Here is a 23849-nt window from a genome sequence, read left to right as displayed (position 1 = left end):
GCCAATATCATGTTTTCAGTTTGCTAACAACAGTTTGTTTTCCCTCTCCTTTCAAGGAGAAAGGAGTCTCCATGGATTTTTTTTTTTTTTTTATTTTTCTGAAAGGCTGAAATCAACAGCTCTGAAAAATATTCACTACTTAATGCTGACAGTTAAATACACCCAAAATCCCCCAATCACTACCTCTGGCATATATCAAAGCTAGCCTCCAAAGTTAGCAATGTGCCAAAAAAAAATTAAACCCCCCTGAAAAAAGTAATTCTATATATTTTCTGTCTGAATCCTGAGGCCAGAAATTACTTTTTCCTCTTTTGACAGAAGTTTACTGCATTGCCAGCATTGCTTAATTGTGTAATCCAGCCTAGCAGCAATTTCTGAAATGGTGTTGAAATCTGGCAGAGTGGCCGTGGCACTGCTTCACAACACATGTTCCTCTTTTGGCCATATCCATTGTTCCCAGTTCCAGTGCTATGTTCTGCAGAAATCATTTGTATTCTTCTTAGGATCATCTGAGCAGTTGTTACACATGAAGAAAGAATAAACAATCTTGATGTCTAAAAGGGAACTAGCTACCCTGACTCAAGGTAAAAGTGCAGAAAGCAGCTGCTTTACCTCACTGTAACCACAGGGCTGCACTTAACTGAGCTGCTTGGGAAGTGCTGGTGAGGATTCGCCCTTTTCCTCTGAAGTTCTTCTGGGGTGAGTTACCATTCTCTTTACAGCCTCTAGATATGCCACTTGTCTAGAACTACACTGAGAAAGTGATGCAGGCAGTGTCAGAGAGAGAGAATAAATATATATGCAAGATGCAGACGGATTGCAGAAATGACCATAAATAAATGTAATGGGAAAACTTGAAAAAGGTACCTGACCATCAGGCCTCAAGTGTGAGACAACCTATTTACAGGAAGAGAGGGAAAATTGCCCTTCAGCTTAGGAAATGAGGGCTGGCACATTTAAGAGGAGAGGATTTGATGCAGTTGCTTGTGACACGGCTGTTGCTAGACTAGATAAAGTGAACCCACAAGGTCCATTTTTGCTCTAAATTATCATGTTCTCTTACAAACCTACTCAATTGTGTCTCAGAGATCAGCTTGTTAACTGAGAAGAGTGAGATGATTCCTGTCCTGGATACTTGCAAAGACTGATGGATTATTCTATTGGCAGTTATTTCTTCAAAATATAGCAAAAAGCTGAATACACATTTGTTCCGTAACTAAATGTTGCATGCTACCCATTGAAACCAGTTTAGAAAGATCTCTTATTTCATGTATTATGTCAAGCAGGACATTATTTGTATTACTTTTCAAAAGAGAAAAAATAACTTACATTAAAAATACATTCACTTGTCTTTTTGTGTGAATTCTACAGTTTATGAAGCCCTCTGATGGCCTTATACATTCATACTATGCTCTGGTATTCAAAATAAGACGATCTTGGTCCCTTTTCCCATTAGGAATAAACTCTTTCAATGGCTTCAGCCATAAATGCATTTTCATGGCAAGCAGAAGCAGTTTTTAAATCTAGCCTGACATCTTAGTTATTGCTTTTAACTTAAGCCATTATATAATCTATAGGTGATACAAAAATCCTAATGGAAAGCATTCATTTTTTAAAAATATGATTTACAGAGCAATGTGAAAAATAACCCCTAAGCTCCATCTAAATAGATTTCAGCTTTTCACAGTGAACTATATAACTCACCATATATTTTCATTTGTGGTTTCTGGATAGCAGAAGGTATTGAATTAGGCATCAAGCCTTCACATCACTCTTTCAGAATCGGGGGAGTATGTGCTGGACTGAATGGCCAGGAATAATCATGCTGTTCCCTTTGGCATAGTCTTAAAAAGATTCTGAGAGCGCTGGGGGAAATTTCTCTAAGAAAATGCCAAGCAGACTCAGAATGCCCAAACTCTGCAGCCTCAGTTGTAAAGAAAGCTTGTGCAGACTCCTAAATTAGCTTTAATTTAGATAAGTAATGGATCAATAGCAATGAAGTCAGTACCAGGATGGATTTCAAATCAGGATAGTTATCCAATGAAGAACCTGGAATCTCAGTGGGGCCCAATCATCCTGCAGCTTCTGTGAGGCTGAAATTTTGCTGCTGCTTTCTGAACAAGCTACTTCACAGCATCAAGCTGCCAACTCCTAAAGCTGCATGTGCACTTCCAGCTTTGGTACAGATGTACCTCAGTACAAAAAACAAACAGGAATGCCATCGATCAGAAAATACTGGAAATAGCAACAGCCAGCAGCACAAGGAAATCTGGTTTTTAGGCAGGTCCTCTCAAACACACTGGTCAGACATGATGCTCGGACTGTTTCTGAGCTAGTACTACTAAAAAGTGTTAAGAAAATAGGTACTTTAAATACAGTCATATGAGCAGAGCTGAGACCCTGTCACTGATAATGTCATGTTCAGTGATGCTGCTGAACAGGTGATTCTGCTCCTCCAGCTGAAATCTGAGCAGGGAGAACTGGTCCTTAAGTGTGGGGGCTGTCACCCCTTCTGCTCCCTGCTGGGACCTCAAAAAAATCCTGATGTTTTTAAACCAGCAGAAGTAGAAAGCTGCAATCAGCTTTGAGGTGCTTCAAGATGTCTTCAGTGGTAAGATGAATTGATAATTTCACACACTTTGTTCTCTCTGGCTGACAATCCAATGTCTGAGCTCTTACAACAGCACTGTTCTTATGTTATAGCCTCAAATGCACTCAAACCTAATTTAAGATCCACCTTTTGCTCTGAAGTTGGTACCATGCTAGCAGCAAAGATGAGGCTGACTGCATCCAAATCTGCACTTACAAAATTAAAGGCAAGATTTCCTTAGCAGAGGACACTTGGTTGTCAAATTTACAACCACCAGACATCACACCCTCCCTCAGATCTTCACACTGACTTTCCTCTGTAATGGAAAAAAAGATGGTTGCAATAAGAAACCATGGTTGTATTTTTTTAATGCCACCACTTTTTGTGTATGGGAAGTAAAAGGAGACTTATGACCTCCCTAGGGACAGTGTGTTTCCAGATATATGAAAGAATAAGCAGATACTGCTTAGCATCTCAAAGCCTTGTCTGTGGAGGCACTATAGATACACACTCTTAATAAGAGATAAAAGTCCTGGCCCTAGACAGCTTCCAGTCAAAACAGATGAAAGGATAGGGAAAAAAGAAGTAATAGTATCCTCTTTTTTAATATATATATCTATATATATGAAAGCAAAGAACTGAGAAAATAGGTCATTTGCCCAGGATTGGAAGGAAAGCCTGTAAATATGCATTTAAACTGAATACTTGCCAAGTCTCAATCTGGTGTCACAAACCTGTTATTTCTCCCAAAACAGCATATTAAGGAAATACCATAAATAAAAAAGAAAGTGCAGACCAGCAGGATCATAAATACACATAGAAATGTAAGTATGAACAGTTCTGATTTTATAAAACTTTCTCTTGTGTCCATTTGGGGTGTTTTGCAGAAGCTGACAAGTATATGCTCCTATACCAAAAAGCTAGTGAAACAACACCCCAATTTTAATTTCTAATTATCTACCATAACACATTGATCCATGTGTGGACCACAATCAAAACACTTTTTATGGCTGAAACTCATGAGAGAATTGAACACAAGAGAGGAACTCCCTCCTGGATACAAAGGAAAAGGACAAGACTGATATTTATCTAGAGAAGACTCAGGAAAAAGAGTTGAACATCTATCTGAGTGCTACTTGTAGATGCATTTTTTGTTGCTTCTTTTATACCTCTCTCCTCCAGAGACAACTGACTATATTGCAGTAAACGAAAAAAAAAATAGTTATACTTCAAAATTCTCCCCTTTCCCGCAGTATCTGTATTCCTCTAGCACTTCTATTTGAAGAAGTCTTTTTTAGAACAGAAACTAATTCTTTGAAAAAACACCCTGTGGTAGCAAATACATAAATCTCTCATATTGTCCTCACAGCCTGTCTCTTTAGGATTATTATATATTAGATTATTGTGGAAAAGAAGATTTAAACGTCTTATTTACCTGAACAGCATCATAATACATTTTCTTGCCGTCTTCATCTGTCTTGTCTGACATCAGCCATGCCTTGAGCAGATATTCATAAAAGCTATCCCCAAGCCCTCCAATGGAGACATGATCTTAATAGGGAAGAAAGAGATTGAACAGCAATTTCATCCTCAGCCATGACAATAAAATACAATTACAGTTTGAAACAGTGTATTTAATGATCTATTTCTACAACATCTTTAATAACATAAGCCTGGAACCTCAGGAAAAACTTTACTGGTTTATACAGAGAATTATTTCTTTTATTGCTGTATTTTTAATCTAGCTAAAATACCATAGTTATTTAATATCCACAATGTGCCACAGGAGATCATGGCAAAGAGAAAACAATTTACATGTGTCCATTCTAATTAATGTAGTCTATTCCATACAAAAACCACGTCAAACTAAGTTGTCTTCTTCTTTAATTCTAAAAAGGTAAAAAAAGTAGAAAGTGTTCTCTGATTTGATAAAGGCTTTCCCTTAAAGTGCAGGCATTGCTCTTTTAGTCACTAACTTTCCATTTAAGTCACTTCATAAAAAAGGCTTTTAGCTCCTTACTGCAGAGCTGAGTTTCAGGTTATTTAGTGGTATTTCAAAATGCTGAGCCATATGTTTAAAAATAATACTACATTTTTAAACTTCTGACTGCTCTCAGAACTCAGTAGTGGTTTGGAAGGAAAAAAAAGGACTTCACCTCATCTACAGAGGATTGTTGCTGTGACACTGCTCTATTCTGCCCTATGCTTACTATGTGAAACAATCTGGTACTACAGATGCTGTGATTATTCAATTGCACAATTTAGTGACTCTGGAAACACTAAGATCACACAAGCCAGACATCCAACATCAGTTGCACCAGCGATGGGAAATTTAGTGATGCTCTCAGCTGCTTGTACAAGATTGCACCCACTTACTGTCCAGAAACCTAAAAGATTCTTGGCACAATTTTGATGGGTTATCATGATTTCAGCATAGATCCTGTAAATGCATTAAATACTACAACTATATATACATGCAAAGCATTTTTCTAAGCTCCATTAAGTGAAGAAGAGTAGCTAGAGGTTAGCTTTTGAAACTTGTTGCTGCCTGGCAAAATTAAGTGATTTGGCATTTATCGAGTCTTCAGTGAAAAATTTCAAAGTGCTTTACGGGGACTTCTCATCTATAACTGTCAATTTTACAGCAAAGGAGGGATCTGCTAATTCAACTCAAGAAATCCAGGATGGAGATGTCATTACAGAGATCACACAGCAAGTTCCTGAGTCATACCAAAAAATTCTGGCCATGAGAAAACCAAAAAACAACTTGGATGGGATGATCCAGACTCATAAAGCGAGATGCAGAAGGGTTAGTGATCCTGCGCTCACACTTCCTGACACCTAACTCTGTTCTTAGCTTCAAAGTTATGCTCGTGTTGGTAGAATTCAAAGGAACACAGAGAATTTATTTTTATACCCCTTTGTGTCTTTTCTCCATGGAAAGCCTCCCTTCACCTTCCAGACAGCTTGCAAAGACATGCAAATGTAGAAGATAGATATTTGTCTATTCCAACTACATCAACAGTGTCCTTTTCCTCCACTAGCCTGTGACATGCAAAAAAAAAATTTAGTTTTCTGAATGCATCCTGTCCCTTTGCCTACCAAATACATTGTGCTGTCGAACCTGGGTTTGAAAAGGCTTTTTTTTTTTCCTCTCCAACCTCTTTTGAATGAGACATATTGAAATTCTGGGAAGACTACACCATTTTTTAAATTAAATGTTCATGATCCAAAAGGAGAAGAGGTTTCTTAAAACAATGGGAACATTTCCTGTGATCAAAGGCTGATCTTTGAACAGCAGCATTTAAATGACCTTTACAATTTCCTAAATAAATTACCATAGAAACCTCTGACATTTGCAAACTAAATAGCACAAGCAGAGTTTCATCAATAATAAGCCCTGTTATTATATACATTATTGCAGTAGACAAATCCAATTGACGCATGCTGCAGCAAATCACTGTCAGTTTACTGTCAAAATAACAAGGGCTAAATGAATTTACAGGAACAATGGCAGAGATCCATCAGCAGCCTTCACAGCTACAGCACTGCTGGAGAAGAAACATTCAGAAACCATTCCTCCCTCTACACTTTATATTTAAGAGAAAATATTTCTGTCTTGTGCCAATTAAGGGTCTTGATTGTTTGGTTTTTCCCTTCTGTTGTAATCAGCTGAAAACAGCCTAGAAAAGCAATCTCAAATGACATATTTTTCAAGTCTCACATTCTGATCTTCTCTGTGGGGAAAAAATTAGTTAATCAGTGTTGGTGAATGGAGGTGACTGATATGAAAGAGATGGAACAAGATGGAACTTGTCTTTGCTGCTTCAGCATGCCAGGGACAGACCTGCATCAACACCTGCACCCATCATTCACAGGCATGGGAAGCTATTTATTCATCAACACTGCATGCTATTGGAAAACAAAGCTCCATGGACACTGCAAATTTTTCTGTGCACACCAACAAAAACTGGCATTTCATGTGAATGAGGAGTGCTTGAGATGCAATAATATTAAAAATATGGAATAACAAAGGCCATAAGGCAGAATAAGTGTTTTGACTGCTTTAAAATGTGTAAGGCAGAGCCACTAACTGCCTCAGCCACTGGAAAGATCTGCTCTCATGAATCATCAAAAAGCTGCTTCTGTGGCTAAGAGAAGCCAAGAAAGGAGTTAACAGCATCTGTCTCACAAATGCTGAGATTGTCTCTAATTAAACCCAGTACCTACTGCTGTAGGATCAACACTTCCAGGGGAGGTTTTTATGTCTTGTAAAGCTGCGCTGAACCAACACGTGTTACAATTGGGCACACATGTCAGATCTGTGCAGGGATGTCAGGGTTTATACCAACATGCAACCACAGCTGATGGTCATGCATGCTGAGCTGCCTTGTGGCACAGTGACCTGCAGGGAGCCTCACAGCATAGCAGACTGAGAAATGACAGTGTACTTCTAATTCATAAAGGGAAATGGCATTTGCATTGATGGGAAAATACAGCTGAGCAGCACAATCTTTTTGGATAAGATTTTAACTCAGAGTGACACAAAACTTTCAAAAATAGATTTTAATCAATAAAATCAAAGAAATCACAGAATAGAACAGGTTGGAAGGAACCACAATCCAACCTGTCCAACCTCCCTGTGCCAGCAGGGTTATCCTAGAGCACATGACACAGGACTGTGTCCAGATATTTCTTGAATATCTCCAGTAAAGGACACTCCACAACCTCTCCCAGACAAAGGTAATTTACTCCAGTGCTCTGTCACCTGCACAGAAAAGTTCTTCCTCATATTCAGGCAGAATTTTCTGTGCATCAGTTTCTTCCTGTTGCCTCTTGTCCTATTGCTTGGCAACCTGGAGAAGAGCCTGGTCCATTCTCTGACATCCTCTGTTCAGGTACTTAAGAGACATGGTCAAGGTTCTTAGTTGTCTCTTCCCAATGCTGAACCAGCCCATCTCTCTCAGCCTTTCCTCAAAGGAGAGATGCTCCAGTCCCCCAGTCATCTTTGTCACCCTCTGACAGACCTGCTCCATCTGATAGACGTGTTTCTGGTACCAGAACCCCAGAACTGGGCACAGCACCTCAGCTGTGGCCTCAACAGGGCTTAGTAAAGAGGCAGGATCACCTCAGTTGACCTGCTGGGAATGCTCCTCCTAATGCAGCCCAGGATGCCATTGGCCTTCTTGCCCACAAGGGTGCTGCTGGTTCATGGCCACCTTGCATATCCTGCTTGGTTTTATTCAATAATGTAAGGAAGAAAAAATAGAAAGACAGAATTGCATGAATAGGATGGTTACAGACTGAACCTAAGCAGGAAAAGTGGAAAAAGCAACAAGGTCTCTAAAATCATGATCCTGCACACTGTGCAGACCTTCAACACGTTATGGAGATCAGAGAAAGCAATGAACAACAATAAAAGGCTCAGTCATCATGAAGGAGCTAAGGAATTCAAGTAATTCAAGTAATTCAAGTACTTTATAGTCTTTTCCTTCTAATTTTGGTATCTTCAGTAATGGTTCCAAGGGGATTAATACCATGACACATTTCTGTTTAGTTTGCTTCCTCAGTTGGTGGCATTAAATTTCAACAGAAATCACAGCTGGGATTAACTGGAAAGACTTGTCTTATTACTTTTTTTCCTTCAGTAGAGCCACATAACTCTGGAAATGTGGAATTTGATTCAGACAAGCTGATAAAGCTTCCTTATACAGCTACTTCAGAGAGCACTTTAGATTTTTGAATAAGAGACTTCTGTAGTCCACAAATTCCTTTCCAAAGTCATACATATTCATACATTTCCTGACTTCCACAAGTCACACTGAAAGCTCAGAAAAAGTATATTAAAATATAGCAAGTTAGATTATTAATTTTATATTTTTAGTATTTTTTACATTTTATAGAACCTCAGATATAAAGTGAGTTTCTATACATTATAAAAGTTCTATTTATATAAAAAACACATAACAGTGACTGAAAGACGTTAATGACTGCAAAGAGAATGCTGATAGACAGGTCAAAATAGCAAAGACTTCAGCTACTTACGCTGGCCCCACTGGCCACTGCTGGGGTTCAGGTAGTTGGGATAAAGGCCCTCTGGTTTATCCAGGCGATTTAGAACTTTTCGGATATTCATTACCTAGTGGAAGGTACAAAACACTGAGCACTTATCCATTTTCCCCACAAAATACAGGAGTGTAAATATGCCTAAAAATAACCCCCCAATCTTATTCAACACACACACACCCAAACAACTCTGTGCAATCGTATCACTATTGAAAAAGCTGATATCATCATGCAAACAAGTTCCCGAAAACCTCGAGAGTTGTTCCCGAAAACAACACAACAGGAGCAAGCTCCAAAGTTCAGGACTTGCCATGCAGAATATGCCCCTTCTCCCCAGGATGCTGAAATTCACTGAGGCTATTTGCCTTAACCACTCTCAGCTACATCAGCATTTATATTCCTTGTATACCTAAATCAGAAATGCTATTAAATATTAAGCTTATCGCCTAGTGCAGATGTGGAAGTGCGCTGCAAAGGAGTTTTGCCTGGAAAGGAGAGCACGGCTGGAGCAGACTGAGCTTTACACCAGCAGCTTGCCCAGCAGCAGGGACCCAGGCAGCCCCCAGCGCTCTGCCAGCACTGCTAAGGAGCTCACTACAAATGAGATGCCCGGGGAAACAATTACAGTCCAGATGCTCAGCAGCTGGAGCCATCCAGCAGCACAATCCACTGCAGAGCACATGAAATGAGTTATACTGCATTTTAGGATTCACGGAAAAACAAATGTCGCAGCTTGGAAGAATGAGGACCCTGAGCACTGCAGGCCAGAAATTGCAACAAAAAGGTACTGACAGCTTCATTATAAACCCCCGAGTGCCTAGAGACCCAGTGAAGTAGCTACTGAAAAAGAAGATAAATTAACTTATACCAAGCTGCAGAAGGATTTCTGTTGTGGTACACAAACTGCCTCCTGCATCTTGATACTACTCACTGCCCAAATGCAGGCTGCAATGAGTCCTAGACCAATTAATGAGTTCTTCTATGAATACATCTATGCAAAGCTTATTCCAGTGTTTCTTCTTTATCAAGTGTAGCAGCCCTGGAATGGTTTGTCTCTGAGGGCTTTGGAATTGCAATCACTAAAGGGTTTTAAGAATAGCTTACATAAACAGATTTCCAGCATCTTGCAGCTAGAGCATGATGCCACAGTGTAGAAGAACCATGGGCTAGGACTTTTAAGATATACACTTTCATTGTCTCTTAGTAGAACAGATGTTATGCATTAAATTACCATAAATGCCACAAGATAATTAACTTATGTTGAAAATTTATTTCTGGCTATTCCTCAGGGCTGCCACTCCCTACTCATCCACTCCTCATCCCATCCAAATTTAAGAGAAACTGTCCTTATATTTACCCCTAAATACATGAAAACTGCTAGGAGTTTGCTTCACAAAATTTATTCCAATGCTGACCATGGTCCTGCAGCAAAGCCACTCAGTCCCTACCCAATAATAATTTTAGATTTGACTATTGCTTTTAGACCTACTGCTAAACATTTGGAGTCTCATCAATAATTAGATTTTTAAGTTGATAATATCAGCTTTAGGTAACATGGGGTGGCTGCAGTAAGAATACAAAATCAGAACAAGTGCACATTTTAATTAGGAAATATAAAGAAGATAAATGATAAAGTGATAAATGAACAAGTGATAAATGATAAAGTGATAAAATCCTGATAAAGAACAGGACTTGCTGGCTATTAGTACGTTAAAAAGCGAAGCAAAATTGTTCAGGTGGGAGTTGAGGGAAGGAGGAGTTCTTTCCATGGCTCATATATATATAAAAAGTATCCAGAAGACAATGATATCAAATTTTGGAAGCATTAGTGTGCACAACAACTGGTTTGTCTAAGGATGTGATTTCTTTTTTCCTTCCCCAAAGAGAGTTCAACATATATTTCTTATAGTGCAATGGAAGGGCTTTCTGATCTCACTGACAGCAGTCATATTATACAGCAATTTGAAGAGTAAACTTGTTGAAAACACCATGGTGCTTTGCTTTTTCTAGGCATCATTATTCTGTTATTATTCTGAATATAATGCCACCCCATTTTGTTTACACCCCATTAGGTAAAGAACTGAAGAAAGCTGTACAGTCTGATTGCTTAATGTGATACTAATGTAGAAGATAAACAGAAATTAAATGTTTTATGGGGCCATATACAAGAACATATATCAGAATAATTTTGGAAGAGACTTTTGACTTTTTAATACAAAAACACGCCAAGGTAATTAGGGAAAATGTGACACATGCTTACAACTGAGGAAAATCCAAATCTCTCCCTATTGATATTAGTCCCTGAAAATGTGCTTTATCTTTTACAACATGATTTTGACGGAGCAGTCTAACCTTTTCAGCAAAGACAGGATTTCCAGACAGGTGGCTCAAATGCACAAACTCCAGATGCAAAGTCCCAAATTCTGCCAAAATGCTGCTTCCACCAGAGGCCCATGGCCAATTTCGACCGATTCCACTAAGATGGGGGGAAGAGAAAGACAGAAAATAATCATGAGCATCTGTAAGGCAATGCTAATAAAATGTAATAGGCAGTAGCTACAACATTATAATGAGAAGATAATTAATCTAAATGTACTTAATACGTATGTAAGGAGCCATGCTTCAGCAGCCTTCCATGATTTCCTCACAGGACCCTGAATTACTTCAGTCCAGCTCTGCTGAGGCTGTACAGTTGCTTCTTGCAACAACCCAGTCTTTCAGCTCACAAATGGCTCCATCACACTTATCACTGTCACAGTGTTTCATTGCAGGACATCATGTTTAAAGACACGACAAAAAACTACTGACTATAAGAAAGCATTCTCATACTTCACCTCTTTGCCTCTGTACTTAACACAGCACTCTCCAAATTGAACTCTAATTTCTACAGTGCAATTGCTCATTAACTTAAATTAATGCATATATACAGAATAGGCTTTAAGTTAGAAGTACTGCATGCAGCATATACTTCTTAATGCATGAGACTTTGATAGGGTAGGATAAGTATGTATTTTCTGTCTGGGCACTCGTACCAGGATGAGTGACTTCAGTTTTAATTATGACCTAAAGATACTTCACACAAAATTAATCTTAGGATTTGTATTGAGAATAGAGAAAATAACATTTATTGCTAAATCCCCACTAGAAACTAAAGCTGCTTGAGACTCAGAATGGCAAGTCTATTGGAATTTCATTACAAAAAGGTGGAGATTCTTTCCCCCTTGAAATTTCCAGAAGCAATATTCAGAAAAAAACTCCTGAAATTAAAGAAAGTTTAGCCACTGTTCCAGAGCACCTAGTTGAATAATGACATATTAGATTGGCTTATTATTAGGATGAATGTTACATACAAATACACTTATAAGGTACTGGAACATCTTCCACATTTCCAAGTTGTAAAGAGCATTAAACACAAACACATCTGTATACAAATAAAATTTTCAGTTTACTTTTACACATAAGCAGCCACTACATCAATTAGCAGTTGCACAACCACGAAAATATGGTATTTTTCCTGAGTTAAAATGTGACTCAAAAAATTCAAAACCAGCAAAAACTCCAATAAATCATGATGGAAGTTCTCAGATTTACTAAACTCTTCTTCAAAAGATCGTCTATAACTGAAGTTTAACCAATGCATGGAAATTAAGACTCCATTAGGTCAATCTCCCCGCTAGCTATATCAAATGGTATTTTGAGACTTCTTCCAGACACACAAAATAAAACCAAGTCATTAAGCTTCAAAAGCAGAGAAAAGGCACAGAGAGCACAAAGGAAAGAGATGTGATGAGGCTGCCCTGGTTGACCATAAAGGTGCAAGAGGTGGAGACACATATAAGTCCTCTTGATGTAAATAATTGCCCAAAAAGTGTTTCTAATCTTCATAGCTGCGGACCAAAATCAATGACAAAACGAAATCAGGGTACTGCAAAGATGCATACAATCCCCATTTGGTATGGTATTTGAGTGACTGAAACAGAACACAAGTTTTATGGTATCTTAATATCTCATTTTAAGATATCTCTTACAAAGATTAGAGTATGTTTTACATACTGAAGAGAAGCCCACACCTGGTTTACAAGCTTTCTGCACTTCAATCTCCTGTGGCTCGGAATTTTTTTGAATGGTAACATAAAAGCATCACATATTACAGAAAACAGGTTCAAGGTGAGTACAAGCAGACAACATATCTGGAAACCTCTCCACTAGAGTCTGAAGAACTTGCAGACTGGTTATTCACCCAAGAACAGACCCCATCTCTGCTACATGCTATCTCAAGTTCTAACTGCTGACTTCTAGATGAAAATATTTTATCCTGTTTCCAAACCACCCAGATTAAAAGAGATGACATAAAGTTCACAGGAAGAAAAAAATGAGAAAAACCCCCTCAATTTCAGAAAGTTACCATGTTGTGGTACAAATGGGAAAAGCACATGTGCTTTTTCCTAGAAAGTTTCTCAATCCATCTCAAAGTGAAAACATCGAGCTGTTCCTGCAGCAAGGCATCAACCAAAATGGACAGAAAATGTAATAGAGTTCCTACTTGGACTCTACCCCAGTGTCTGCTGATACCAATACAACCTGCCAGAACACTTTGATGTAGTGTGTTTTGTTAACAAGGAAAATTTCCAAACACAGCTGTCAAAAGGTTTTCTGCATGCAGCAATGTGTTTTGCCATGAGTGGACGATTCTTCATGTTTAAGATGGTTTGAAAATCATGAACTTGCACTATTTGATCTTAAACAAAATATAAGTAGAAATAAACATTTATGTTACATCTTAGGTACTATTTAATGGAGCTTTCATTTTTTTCAGTTGGGTCAGGTGGTTAGGAAAAAAAGGCATTTTTTTCTGGTAAATCTGCAAAATAGCAAGGCTATGTGTTGGCTTAGCCTCAGATGTGAGCTCTGTCACTGGAAAGCTCATGTCAATAAGTGGTAGTACTCAATATTTGCTCTTCAGTCCCTCAACTTTTTTTCATGCAACCTTCAGCTATGGATGTCTGGTATTTTCTCATACCATAGAACGCCCTGGGTTGAAAGGGACAGTAAAAATCATCTGGTTCCAACCCCTCTGCCATGGGCAGGGGCACCTTTCACAGGTTACCCAAAGCCCTGTCCCACCTGGCCTTGAACACTTCATGCCACAGCTTCTCTGGGCAGCCAATTCCAGTGTCCCCCCATCCTCACACAAAAAATTTCTTCCTGGTATTTAATCTAAACCTAATCTCTTTTAGTTTAAAGCCATTCCCCCTTGTCCTATCACTACCTGCCCTTGCCAAAAGTCCTCTCAACTCTCTTGCAGACGCCTTTAGGGACTGAAAGGCTGCTGTGAGGTCTCTCCAAACACTTCTGCAGGTTGAACAGCTCAATTCTCTCAGCATGTCTTCATAGGAGGGGGGCTCCAGCCAACTGATCATCTTCATAGGATATATTTCATCTTTGGGAGCAATGGAACAGGAAAGTTTTCTATATTCCCTCACACTAACTGGAACAGCCACAGTACTGTTTCTGATTCCATTTAGCTCCATCCTTATTTTAAGAAGATACCCCAGGGAGCATTATGCAGATGCTCAGCTCCTGGAGAGAGAGACCAGGAAATACTCAACAAAGCTTTCAGTAAACAAAATGGGAGAGATTGCACAGTCTGATCATTTTTGATTGGGAAAGTAGACTTTGACTTTTGTTTAACAGTATTTAAGTTTAAAAAAAAGAAAAGGAAATGAAGAGGGTGCTCTTTTTTCAGCCCTGCCCTCACCACCCTCCAAATAATAAATATTGTACACTTAAAAAAACCCCAGAACTTTAAAAAAGAGAGAAACTAAACAGAACAAAATAAACGGAAAAAAGACATCTTTGTCAGGGATAATAAACAATGAGTACATTTATAAATTACTTGAGGTGCCCTAGAAAATAACATGCAATAAATACATCTAACAGCTCAGTAAATATTAATAACTAGACATAGTAAAATAATGATTTCTGCCCATGCATGAGATAACATAACCAGTGCTCCCAACTCAGACATTTTTCAAGCTCTTCACCATTACCATTATGAGGGTGAACAAAAACTCCTTCAAAGTTAAAAAAAGCAATGCTAAGAACCTATTTACCATTCAGCCATAAAGTCAGTGCTGGGTATCTCATTACTCTTCAGTTATGAAGTTATGCACTGGCTTCCTGAAGTCTTGAGATGCAAACCTGAGTCTCTGGTGAAAGTTTTTATTTCTATTCCCAAGTTTTAGCAAACCTACACAATGTTGCAAGTTCCTACATGTTTTTTGTCTGGGGGTGCTCATTACTCAAGCCAAGAAACAACAGCAGCAATCTGGACCCAAAGAATGATCGGGGCACTTGGGGGATTCTCAAAAGGTGCTTTATGACTCTGTGCCAAACTTATGTGCAGATCACTTCTCCCAGTCAAAGCAAAATCTGTAAAGCACTGAAAATTTTTGCATCTTATTTTCACTCTGTTTAATGTCACAAATGTCTTGTAAGCTGACAAATGCAGTTTTCAGAAGGAGATGGAGTTAAGCAAAGGGGGTCAGGTATGGTACATTTTATATTAGCTGCATTCCTGTGTTCTGCTTTCTTTTTGTAATTTACGTAGCCACTGAATTTTTCAATTTTTCTCATATTGATACACACTACAACCTGTACTAAGTGTCAGTCATGTACTCACATCAGGGTTAGAAACCAAACTCCTACTGTACACTTCAGGAAGGAAAGAGGGAAGGAGACACACTACTCAAACTACTTTGAAGATCCAGACAAGTACTAAAATATCTTCAGTTTATAGGGTACTATTTTAACCTGTCTGAAATCACTGTGTCTAAAATAGTATATTTTACACTGCATAAAACACACAAAAAGTTTCTGTAACACATTCAGAAAACTTTAGGACTTTTTATAACTTTTATTATGTAATTAAGGCAAATTTGAAGTGAGGATCTGGATCAGAGAAGCATAATATTTTGGTTAATAATATTTCTCACTGATTTTATAAATTTTGTTTCTGAACACTGAGTGCCACAGAATCTGAAAACCAGTGTTTGTAGTTCTACTGTCATTCATTCTTGGCAAATGTGAGCCTGATTGACCTGGGCTGCTGGTAACTCAATTCAGTATTTTTCCAGCAGATCATTGTTGGTTCATCTGTACATAAGAACAGAAAGCATGAGATCACTAAGTCTTCTAAAATGTACAGAGTGTACCAAGAGAGGGAACCACAGAGGAAATATAAATATTCAAAGGTTGTTTTTTAAAAAATCATTGACGTTCAGAAGCACAACCATATTTAAAAGAGTTTTAAAAAAATTATACTACATCCCCAATATATATAAAGCAGCAGCTAATTTTCAACTGAAAGGAAAAGCAAATCCTCAGGGAAACTGCACAAATACTTCAAAGGGTCAAAACACTTATCAAAATTCTTGTCATCAGCGAGCAGAACTGTTTGTCTCTGCAGACAACTTGTTTATTATACCCTAACCTTTCCTGGAGGATGCCAGGACAACTCTGCAAGCTGGAGGCAGAGCAAGAAGTCAGAATTTCAATATTTAATGCAAAATGCACCAGCACAACAGGATAGTCAGTATCCTCTTGCAGACTCAGCCAGTAAAAAGTGAAAGGCCAGAATAAAAGAGACACAGCAACAAGAATGTGATGTGTCCAAGACCACTGTTGAGAAAGGTTTCAGAACTAAAAATGAATATAAGTCCCAACAACCCCTTTGGACTTCACTAAAGCTGATTTTTTTTCTGTAAGAAACTACCCTGTGATTGTGGGTGGAAATGCAAAACGCTGTGACAGAGAAATCACTGAGAGGGGTCCACTGAAATTCACCAGAGCTGGAGCACGCAGGTTGTGCCTGGTACCTCCAACAGCGCTGAGGGGCCAAGGAGGATCTGCCTGGAAAATACAGATTGTGACTGGAATTGGTTGGGCTTAATCCTGTTTTAAGGGGATTTCTGCGGGAGCAGAGTGTAGCCCAGCCCAGTCCTCAGAACCTGGTTTATGTCCCCCCACACCACCAGCTGTGGCTCAGACAGCCAGGAGAGAGAGGGACCCTTCCAAATGGAGGTCGAGACACAGGCAGAGGGTGTTGCAATGGACACACAAACTTCCCTGCAGCTTTCCCCTCCCAGCACCCCAGGATGCACTTCATGCTTCTCCTTGAGTCTCAATCCCCAAGCAAGCATGCCTTGAATCCAGAAGTAATGTAGAAATGTAGAAATGTAGTAATGAAGAAAACCACAAATCCTCCCCTGCTTTTTTCCCCGAAGGAAGCCTGTGGTCCCCAGACAGGCATAATATGATTGCTTTGGAAAGCATAACATGATTGCTTTTCCATGTTTTAGTCTTAAAATTCTGACCACAAGCCATTTGGCTGCACAGCTGAAACCCCACACTGCAATCCAGCAGCATTGCTGTGTGCCAGCTATGGGTCTGACCACGAGAGAAGGTGGGGAAATGGGAGAGCTCTTCAGCTCCAGCAAGGGCACTCTCTGAAATTCATCTCCTTGGGGCTCCCCTGATAATCAGTGCAGGGAGATAACAGAATTAAATCACTTCACAGAGGAGATTAAGCTGAAGATGGAGTCTTTCCTGTTACACAGTAAATCCATGGAGACCAGTCTCCTACAGTTACCCCTTGCCAGGTGCCCAAATCTCAAAATTTCAATTAGCATCACAGGTACCAGATGGGTTTTTAAACTCTCTACAGGCTAATACACATAACAAAAGGGAGAAGTGGAGATAAACACTCTGTAATGTTATATTTTAAAATCTTTAATTACATAAAAGGTTTTTTCCTAACTCACAATTTATCTTTAATGATTTTTTAGGAACTAGATGATTTTTAAGGTCTGTTACGATCCAAATCATTCTACAATTTTGTATTTCAATCCCGTTAGAACAATCTCCAAGGGCACAGTCCATTTTGGCAGAATTTCTCATTATTCCTATGTCTTCTTTTTGTAAAAAGTCAGCAAAAATACACAGTGTCCAGCCACAGCATTTCTACATTTCTAATGAAGTGTTTATATATTGCAGAAGCCTTCAGTCTATACACTGCCAAAGCCTTTGGTGTATTTCTTTTTTGTCACTACCAGTCTTTCATATTTTAATTTGATTAAATCAACTAAGTCTCCTTAGAACAAATGAAGAGAGGTCAGAAGACCATCAGGTTTTTCCTTTACATACTAGGTATCTATTTTTTGATTTTAAACAAAATACGTTTAAAAGATGAAATTTCTCTAGAGTCATAGATGGCATGAAATACATCAAAATGCTAAATAAAACTTAATTGCTTTCAGACATTCCTAGGCAAATGATTGAACTCAAATCCCAACAATTAATATGTTCTAAATATACACACACACTCAACTTAAAAATAACAAATACTGGGGAAAAAGTATTTTATGGATACTACAGTGGCATCCTCTGGGAGGGGAGAATACTCCAGGATAATCCGGCTGGAGCAGGGAGGTTGGACCGGGTGATTGATCCACTGTGGTCCCTGCCAACCTGGCCCATACTGGGATACTGTGATCCCTTAGGAAAGGTCTTAGGAAAGGGAGACAAGTGGCAGCCAGAAGGATGATTCTCAGAGGCCATTTTCATAGAGTATCTAATGTTTCATGCATTATTTAGGATTGCCACATTGAAAATACTTTCATAAGAATAATTTTTTGGACTGCCCTGAATGGAACAATTTGTCAATGTGTCACCAAAAAAAAAAAAAAAAAAGAAAGAAAGAAAGAAAGATGAGTGGCTTCTCTTCCCAGAAACCAATGTTAATCATTAGACACACATTTCTTCCTAACGACTCACTGAGAGGCTAAATCCAACAACACAGACCACACTGGGGGAGTTAAAGGATGAGTTAATACGGTTCCCTTCAAACTCCTGAGCTACATCTTTCTCCTCTTAGTACTGCAGCTAACTAAGAATGCTAATAAATTATGCTGTGTGACTTCAGCTTTAATTAGAGATTAATATTTTAAAGCAAAATTAAAACCAAACTCAACTATGAAGCACACAGGCAACGCTTGCTCAAAGTTTCAATCAGTCTATTCCAGAAATTAAATGCTAAAAAGATTTTTTTTAAAATTTATTTCTTTCTCCCCCATCCCTAAAAATACAGTATATAGGATTGTGGATCTTGGTTTAAGGGTCTGTCTTCACAAGCACTGAAACTGATGATTTATTTGCTATTGCTTCAAATACAGTTCCTGTATTTTTGTTTTCCCCCTAAATGGCCAATCATCCTCACCCTTGTTTGAGAGCAGAAAGAAAAGTACAGAAATCCCATGTTTGCACACACCACTGGCACTCACTCAACTTTTCCACCCAAGTCTTGTGGTGGGAGCTGCCAAGGCAGGGTCATTCTGAGGAACCTGTGACAGGACTAGCACAGTAACTGTGTATTTCTAGTGTGAATATCTTCCTATCCAACTTCCAGTAAATGACAGTTAACTTTTTGCAGGCTTGAGTCCCAGAATCACCCAAGGCATCCAGACTCCCGCTGGAGCTCTGACTTTTCCACAGTGTCCCTTCTCTGAGACAGGAAAATTATTATCATCTGGTCAAACACCTCTCATTCACTGTCTCGACAGCTGGAGACAGCTGAAAAAGAAACTGAAAATCAGCCAGCTAGCCTGCAGGGCAGTTTTTGATGTCTATTTTATTCCTCTTTGTAAGGAGGATCGTGTAGGCAAATTCTAACAGCTGGTGAGTTTTTCAGCTGTGACAATAAATGTGTTAACTGCTGCCCTTGCCTAACCACTGCCCAGCTGGCAGCTTCCTGCTCAGCCCAGCTGCCCTCTCTGAAACTGATATCAGCTCTTACCTGGAGAGATGATCTTTAGGGATGCTGACTTAGCAGGAGGAGGCAGACAGTGAATTAGTACCATCAGCAATCCCAGGAGGAAGACTAACACAAGTGGTTACTCAATTTTATGGGATGACAGGGAATAAAAAACATTTCTACATATGTTGCAATGTCAGACAAAACACAAATGTTTTTCACTGCAACAAGTGAGATAATGAAGAGGTATAACCTCAGAGCTATTAGTTTGAGAACATCAATTTTGTCTATTTGCCTATTCAATGCAGTGTCAGCATTAATTTATGCTGATTTCCTGGCCACTTCAGTGATGCCAGTGGAGGAGATGCATCCATTTGTATTGGAGACACATGCATGTCATCATCTGTCTGGAAATGAGAGCAGGAAAGTCAGAGTGCTGTGGCTAACTGTTCATCATTTGAGAAACTACCAGCACAGCCCCCAAAAGATGCTAATATGAAACAGATTTTAAAACAAGATCCCTGCTTTTCTCCATGAAGTCCATCAGGTCCTTCAAAGGAAATGTTTACAGTTACATTTTCCTAGAAGAAAAGTTATCCTTGTCCCAGCATTTTTGCCTTTTGTCGTTATAAGGAAACACCCAGAGACCTCTAAAGCTGCCCTAGAATGGTCACTGGCTCTTTACTGTACTTTCAGGCAAAAAAGTAAAATGTTCAAATGCTATCCAGTGGACTGATCTTCACCAAGGTGACACCCAAGAGGCAATTTGTCTTGAAACTGGACAGAGCAGCAACAGAGACTGAAGAGCACTGTTCATGTAAAAGCAGAAGGAGAGCAGGAGGTACATGAAGTACAAAGTTTCCAGTACCAACTTGTGCTATGGCCTCTGCCAGGACAATTCCCCACCTCCCTGGAGGGTCAGCCAGTGCTGGTGGACACAGGGAAGGCAAGAGAGCTCTGTCTGCCCGATGTTCAAGTCATCCTACATGAAAGTCCACTAAATATTCTCTGTGGTGAAATGTATCTGCTCATGATTAGGTCAGAGCAGTGATGGCACCTGGGGAACACACACATGAGAGGACACTACAGTGAATGGAAACAGCAGATATGGAGCAGGACGAGCCAAGACCCAGGTGGAGACCAAAATGCCAGAGAGAACCAAGGTGAAGAGGAAACAATCTCATCTGCCTCTGGAGAGCAGCAGAGAATAAGCAAAGGCCAGTGAAACTGCCTTTGAGAAGACTATGCATTTACTGTAGGCATTGAAGTCTGACAGCTTCTCAGAATAAAAATAAATCACCATGGGCTCCAAGAGCGACCAGATAGCATGGGATACTTCTTTTGTGCTCTGATACATGGTTTTTGGACATCTGGATCTAGTGATACTGTGTCTATTGACACTTAATCAGAGTATCTTATTTTTACAAAACAGTCCATCCAGACCATTGAGCTGCTTTGTTTACATCAAATTCCTGTAACATTTCTCTGTGGAAAAAGACTGAATTTCTTTAGGATTTTACAGGCAGGGTTCGTACAACCCTTTCCTTATGGCTGTCTGCCCCATGACACTTCTCACATTACTGCTGCTCTGAGGGAGCATCAAAGCTTGTGGAACTGGCACTCTGTGGCAAGCCATCAGAGCACTGAGCTCACATTTACAAGCCCACATGGAGGAAGGGAGAGACAATTAGTCAGGCATTACATGATCTGAAATATCAATATGACACAAGTAAAGTATTTTCAGTGTCATCATCTAAAACTGTACTAAAACTGTACTTGTTTCCATAATAATTTCTGATAAAAGTAATCTGAGCACAGCACAGACCTACATGTCTCCCACAACACACTAATGAATAAACTAAAAAAATTGTGCTTCCTATTACTTTATATACTAAGGTTTAATTAATCAATTCCAAAGGCTAAAAAAGCAAGAGGGAATAGAACACAACAGAGCAATGCCAGAGATAATAAGTACTAGGATGGACTACTTTTAATCAGGTCCCCAAAGAGAAGTGAAAATAACAGGAAATGAAAGTAATGAATGGAATTTCACAGTTCTGCCATCCATGTGATAAGTTAAGACAGAATAAAAGAAGGTGGTATTAGAATGAAATTCCCTGCTGTAGCAAGTGGTGTAACTCAGTGCTACTGACAGTCAAAAACCTTAGAAAACCAAACCCAAAGAAAAAACATCCTAAGCAAAGCAATAAAAAAACTAACTCCTGCTTCTGGGAAGCAGATTCACTGGGCAGGAAAATAATTAAGAGTTTTGGAAGAATCTCTGAGAAACACCATTTATGTCTGTTCTTGTGCTCTCTACCATGCCTTTTAATACTAAAGGACAAACTAACTGTGTAAGTTTAAAGCTTATTTTAGAACTTCACATTTCACATTAACATTGCTTGCTGCCTTAAAACCACTGCAGCCATGGCATTTGGCACTTTTGATATAGTGTAGTCAGTACATCCCTCTTTAAGACTCTGCTCCCAGTTCTACATCACTTTTCCAACATTCAACTTTTAAGTTATCCTTTTTTTTTCTCCTGAGGATTTGCTATAAATCCCCCCTCCACCCTGATTAGTTAATTAACTTCTGACTTCAGTTAGTTTCTGTCCCACATCCAATTTCCTTTACTAGTAACTGATGTTCAAGGTCTGCTAAATTGTTCTTTTGCTATATCAGCTGCATTGTCCAAGCACAAAGAAAAGTTATTAACTTCCTCTGCCTGTAAACTTTGTTACGTGGATGAGTGTTGAACAGTTTGCATTTGGAGGTGACTATGTGACATAGAAATAGGCTGGAGAATTGGTGCTAAACCCAGAACTTCCCTATACTTTTTTCTTCTGCTTGATGTGTTTGTTGGGCTGTTTTTGTTTTATTTTTTCTTTTTTTTTTGGCTGCTCTGTTCTTTTCTGGTTCCACAATTCTCTTCTTGTTCTCCCAGTCAATTCCAGATATTCAATTCCAAATCCCAGATATTCTTTTTTTTACTGCCAGTCACTGGAGATCAAATTGTCTCCACACTTTCTCAAGTGAAGGCAGAGAGATGTGTTTGTCAGGTGGAGATCCTGCAACAGCAGTCCCCTCCAGCTCAGGCTAAGGGCACTCACAACCCAACCAAGAGTATTATTGTACTGAAGCATTGTGAAAACAATGGGTTCTCTATCAGAAGGGCTGTATCAGTTTTTCAAGAAAAGCCACTACTGATTTTCTGGACAGGACAAAATTCCAGTATTTGGTCTTTTCAGTCTGATGAGGACTTAAAAGAACAGGTAAAGATTCAAAGCACCAAAGCACAGAGGGCAAGTGACAGCTACATGTGATTTCTCTGCCACTAATTTCCCCTTTCCCACTTCCTACCACTAATTTTTCAATACCTTAAATAATCCTAAACTCAGTCTCAGTCATTTAAAATATATCTGTATCACTCTTGTCTATACATTCATATTAATTCCTTATCATCAGACAGTAAATCTAAAAAGATTTATTCTTTTTCTTCTCTGAACTCAATTAGCTCGTATTAGCTTCTTGTGCCACAAAAATATTTTATGTGGGTTCACAGTCATTCAGGTTAAAGCCTTTCAAAGCACCTAGTCACATTTATTGTGCTTGATGCTGCATGTGGTGCCATTAAATGCTTGAAGCAGAGAATCAAAATCATTACATTAACGGCATGGCTCCGTTATTAAAAATAATGGGCTGACAAGTCGCAAAGGTCTGCTTCAAGCCCTTTTGTAGCTTCCAGTCATTGCAAGGAGCCTGTGTCAAAGGCTTGCTGACTGACAGTCAATTATTTCTCCCTCTAATACAGCTGCTGGATCAACAGTGGTTTCGCATACCGGACAGCTTGTCACAGGACCTGCAGCTGTGATATTCATCAGATATTAACATTAACTTAACACATGCTGTAAATTACACTTGCATATGGATTTGTGGGTATGTGTATCAATCTAAACATGCACAATACAGAGACACCACTGTTGTTGAGGGAAGCCTCTTTTCAGTATCTGCTGTCACAGATGCTGTGACAGCTGTATGAAACTCTACTGAAATGGCATTCTGGTTCACTGAAAGGGACAGCTCCCCTAGATTAAAGAAACTTAAGTAGTCTTTTTCTGAGTAGTGTTGTAAAAGACATAATCTGTTTTGACAAATGCTTTAAGAAAAGTATAAATGTCCTCTTCTCCCAGTCTGCTTCAATCTTCTTGTTTCTCTTTACCCACACACTGCTCTGTCATAAAAATCCATTTGTTCTGGGATCAGATAAAATTTATTTTGCTCACTGTCAGTCACTAAGGCCTTGATCCTCACTCACAGCCAATAGAAAGACTTGCGGTCGCTTCAAGGGGACTGATTGAGCACTAAAATCCTGTAACTGTCATT

General features: G+C 39.1%; 1 protein-coding gene across 1 annotated transcript in view; it reads right to left on the bottom strand.

The window, feature by feature from the left end:
- MAN1A1 (mannosidase alpha class 1A member 1) overlaps nucleotides 1–23849 on the bottom strand; it is a 139321-nt gene that overhangs the window by 17298 nt on the left and 98174 nt on the right. The window contains exons 6-8 of the mRNA XM_054280111.1: nucleotides 11009–11132; nucleotides 8636–8729; nucleotides 4026–4141 (exon numbers count right to left, since the gene is read on the bottom strand). Of these exons, the coding sequence (XP_054136086.1) occupies nucleotides 4026–4141; nucleotides 8636–8729; nucleotides 11009–11132 (334 nt within the window). The remainder of the gene's footprint in view (nucleotides 1–4025; nucleotides 4142–8635; nucleotides 8730–11008; nucleotides 11133–23849) is intronic.

This window comes from Melozone crissalis, unplaced genomic scaffold, assembly GCF_028551555.1.
Source record: "Melozone crissalis strain CALT ecotype California unplaced genomic scaffold, PUWL_Pcris_2 ptg000027l_1, whole genome shotgun sequence".
NCBI classification, from domain to species: Eukaryota; Metazoa; Chordata; class Aves; order Passeriformes; family Passerellidae; genus Melozone; species Melozone crissalis.
The sequence above is the reverse complement of the archived record's forward strand: the minus strand, read 5'-3'. Positions and strand labels throughout refer to the sequence as shown.